The sequence below is a fragment of the Glycine soja genome, chromosome 14 (assembly GCF_004193775.1).
Source record: "Glycine soja cultivar W05 chromosome 14, ASM419377v2, whole genome shotgun sequence".
NCBI lineage: Eukaryota > Viridiplantae > Streptophyta > Magnoliopsida > Fabales > Fabaceae > Glycine > Glycine soja.
This window is the reverse complement of record NC_041015.1, coordinates 16027640-16031243: the sequence shown is the minus strand read 5'-3', so window position 1 is coordinate 16031243 and position 3604 is coordinate 16027640. Positions and strand designations below refer to the sequence as shown.

Genomic DNA, 3604 nt, shown 5'->3' with positions numbered 1-3604 from the left:
ATTAAACGAGATTACAACACAAATGATCGGTTGAAATTAATTTTATCATTTATTGGGTGAGAAAATGGCTTAAATAAACTATTAAAGCACGTTAAAAATGGAAGAAAAGAAAACTGAAAGTAAGCGAAATTAAAGTGAAAGTACACAAAACAAGTAGGGACTACTAAGGGTGCATCGAATGAATTGAAAGATTCGATTTCGGGAACTTACCGATTGAAGACTGAAGAACGACAAAGAACAAACGAAGAACGATGAATAATTTCCACATAATCGCTTACGGAAGCGTTAGCAAGCACTTCGACTCGATTTTTTTTCACGAAAACGTGTTTTTTGCCCAAAATAGCCGAAATGCATAGCCAAGGGGTTTGGAATATTTTGAAACAGCTCCCCCCTCCCCTATTTATAGGAAAAAAGGGAGGTGCTTGCCACCCAAAGACTTAAGTGAAATATGCTTACCCAAGGTTTTTAGAAATTTTACGGAAGCCACGTAAGCCCTAGAAACCATTTTTCAACAACGTGGAGGAGCTTGCCGCCCAGTTGTTTCCTCCTTGAGCAACCCAACTTCCTGGAAGGGCCTAGATTCGAATTTCTATTTACACCCCTATCTTGATAAGTTCACTCCCCCATTTTTGTGTTTTTTGCTGTTTTCTTTCCGAAATCTCACGAAACTTTACAGATTTTGTAATGACATCCATTTTCTTTTCGGAATGTTGCGAAACTTTATGGATTACGCAACAATGCTCTTTTTGACTTCTGGAATGTTGCGAAACTTTTACGGATTACGCAACAATGTTTCTTTTTTACTTCCGGAATGTCGCGGAACTTTACAGATTACCTAACGATGGGTGTTAAGTACCTCGAGGCGGTCAAGCGAAGATTGCATGCCACCAAACAATGGTCCCCGGATGAAATTAGGGTATGACATGTACTATTGAAGCGAAGTTATAGAAAACATGGACAAAAAGTGAGAAGATTCAAATTATTTATCTTCATGATGGATTTTATCAAGTTGTTTTCAATAGTCAAGAGGATTACAAATTTTCTCTTTATGAAGGACCACATAGGGTTGTTGATCATTATCTTATCCTTCAATGTTGGAGACCATTTTTTGTAATGAATGTTAAGAAAGCCAAGAATGTTGTTGTGTGGGTTTGTATTCAACACTTGCTTATCGAGCTCTATAGGTATGGCAGATTGACACTGCCAAATTTATTGAAAGCAGGTATGGGCCATATTTTTTGGTACAAGATGGCACAATTTATCCACCCTTGATTCCGTGAATACCTGCTCGTGAATACTGGCCGTATGGCAGTATTGGAAGTACTTGTCAATGCGAGTATTCCATGCCCTCGGTGCTTGCTTTAGACCATACAACGCCTTGTTCAATTTCAAGACTTTTCCTTCTTGACCTTCGATGACAAAACCCATTGATTGTTTAACATAGACATCTTCTTCAAGATAGCCATTTAGAAATGCCGATTTTACATCAAGCTGAAAAATTCTCCACTTCATTTGAGCTGCCTAGGAAATAAGAAGACGAATGGTTTCCATGCGGGCAACCGGTGCAAACACTTCATCATAATCAACTCCATATTGTTGCTTATAACCTTTAGCTACAAGTCTTGCTTTGTGTCTCTCAACCTCTCCTTTTGCATTCTTCTTGATTTTGAACACCCATTTGACTCCAATTGCTTCATGACCTTTGGGAAGGCTTGATAACTCTCAAGTGTTGTTCTTCTCAATGGCTTTGATTTCTTCTTCCATGGCTTATCTCCACCTTTTGTCTTTCATTGCTTCATCAAAGTTTAAGGGTTCACTGTCAACAAAAAGACAAAACAAATCATTATTTTTCTAATTAATATCTAACATCTTATTATATTAATCTGTCAGGTTCAATATGCCAGCCCAAACCATCACCCCTGAGTTGCAGAAAGATTTGAAGTTATTAAAGGTGCTTTTGAATTTTAACATATCTACCTTCCTTTCTACAATGTTTTCTGAATATGGTCAAATATGATGTTTTGTGAAAGTAGCTTGGATTAAGCTAATAACATAACGTACACATACATTATATTCAAAATGAAAAGAATTAATGAAAGTGAAAACATCAAAGTGGATGATTCTGCTTTCTCAAAGTGATACGGTAATAGAGGAACATTTAGGATTTTAATTTTTATTATTGTTGTGGAATGAAAATATTAGGTCCTTTTTATGTTCTACTTTTGCTTTATAAGAAACCTTCTCATTGTCTGGGACTTGGATTATGTAGGATGTAAATTTAGATTCTTGCTTCTTGCTAATTACTGTATGTTTCAATGATTAGTAGTATTTGCTGCTTCCTTTGTGCTTTTACCCCATTTAAAACCAATTAAAATTATCAGCCCTGATCTGTAAATGTTGAAGTGTTACCTTAGAACTCTTCTGGAAACTTCCTTGATGTGGTGAAATAAGATGCATATTATTGTATAAAATATCAAGTTAAACTCACACAATGGCTATGTACATTTGAGGATGCAATGACAAATGTTGAGTCTTATTAAAAGCATCAGAAAAACAAAGTCATGCAGAGATTTGAATGTATCTCTAAATTTGTGTTGAGCTGTCTAGTTTTGTTTTGTGCACCAGTTCTTATCCTTAGACATTAACAAGCATGTATGTTGATGGTTACAGTTGAGGGCTGCCCTCGATCCAAAGCGGCACTACAAGAAAGGTGATTCCAAATCGAAGACACTTCCCAAATATTTCCAGGCAAGTTTTTGGTTACATTCTAATATGCTATAAATCATACAAGCATATGTTTTAGTGTTATTACTTCTTCCATCAAAATATGAATTTCTATTTGACAGCTTTTTTATCATTTGAAATTTTGAATATGATCAGGTTGGGACAGTTGTAGATTCTCCGTTGGACTTTTTCTCAGGCAGATTAACAAAGAAGAAGAGGAAAGCAAGGCTTGCAGATGAGGTGCTTTCTGATCAAAACCTTGCAGCCTATAGGTAAGACGGCCTTAAACGATATTACTGTCTGGTTAAATATGAAAAGACCTCTCTAAATTAGAGAGTTGTTTATGCATGCTCCGATGCTCTCTAGGTTACTTACTCATTGTTCATTAACCAATTTTTCTAGAAAGCGGAAGGTTCGAGAAATTGAAGAACAAAATCGACCAGCTGGGAATGAAAAGTGGAAGATTAAGGGTAGTAATTCCCGTAGGCACAAATTATAATGCTTTTTGCAGTCTAGAATTATTACAGGTTATTTGAAATACCTTAGCTGTAAAACCTATTGATGATGCTATGTGTTCTTCTATCGTGTTTCATATTGTCATCTTTGTTTACGTTATAAAGATTTAGGGGAAATTGCACTCACCTTTCCACACGTCTTTTCAAACCCTTGTAGTTTTTAAACACTCACCTCCCTTATTTGTTTAATTTAATCTAAAGATAAAAGAATACCAATGTCTTTAGTTCTGTTTGGGAATTTTGTGTTTCAGCTTAAAACAGGATTTTTTATAATGAAGTTAAAGAATACCTTTCATTTTGTTTTAAAAAAAGTATTGGGGTTATTATATTTTTAGACCCTAAACTAATAATCCAGTTTTTAATTC

The 3604-nt window shown here is 35.4% G+C and overlaps 1 protein-coding gene across 1 annotated transcript; it reads left to right on the top strand.

Annotated features, from left to right (window-relative positions):
* The first annotated feature begins 1741 nt into the window (after positions 1 to 1741).
* LOC114383865 (rRNA-processing protein fcf2-like) lies at positions 1742 to 3324 on the top strand. The gene is made up of 5 exons (XM_028343588.1): positions 1742 to 1818; positions 1891 to 1951; positions 2671 to 2748; positions 2881 to 2996; positions 3127 to 3324. The coding sequence occupies exons 1-5, from the start codon at positions 1742 to 1744 to the stop codon at positions 3221 to 3223; spliced, it is 429 nt and encodes a 142-aa protein (XP_028199389.1). The 3' UTR covers positions 3224 to 3324.
* Positions 3325 to 3604: the final 280 nt, after the last annotated feature.

What these genes read in the sequence shown, in the direction of transcription:
- LOC114383865 (XM_028343588.1), top strand. Translation starts at nt 1,742, where the DNA reads ATGGCTTTGATTTCTTCTTCCATGGCTTATCTCCACCTTTTGTCTTTC. An exon ending in AAGATTTGAAGTTATTAAAG is followed by an intron (nt 1,952 to 2,670) that starts GTGCTTTTGAAT and finishes TGATGGTTACAG; the next exon opens with TTGAGGGCTGCCCTCGATCC. An exon ending in CAAAACCTTGCAGCCTATAG is followed by an intron (nt 2,997 to 3,126) that starts GTAAGACGGCCT and finishes CAATTTTTCTAG; the next exon opens with AAAGCGGAAGGTTCGAGAAA.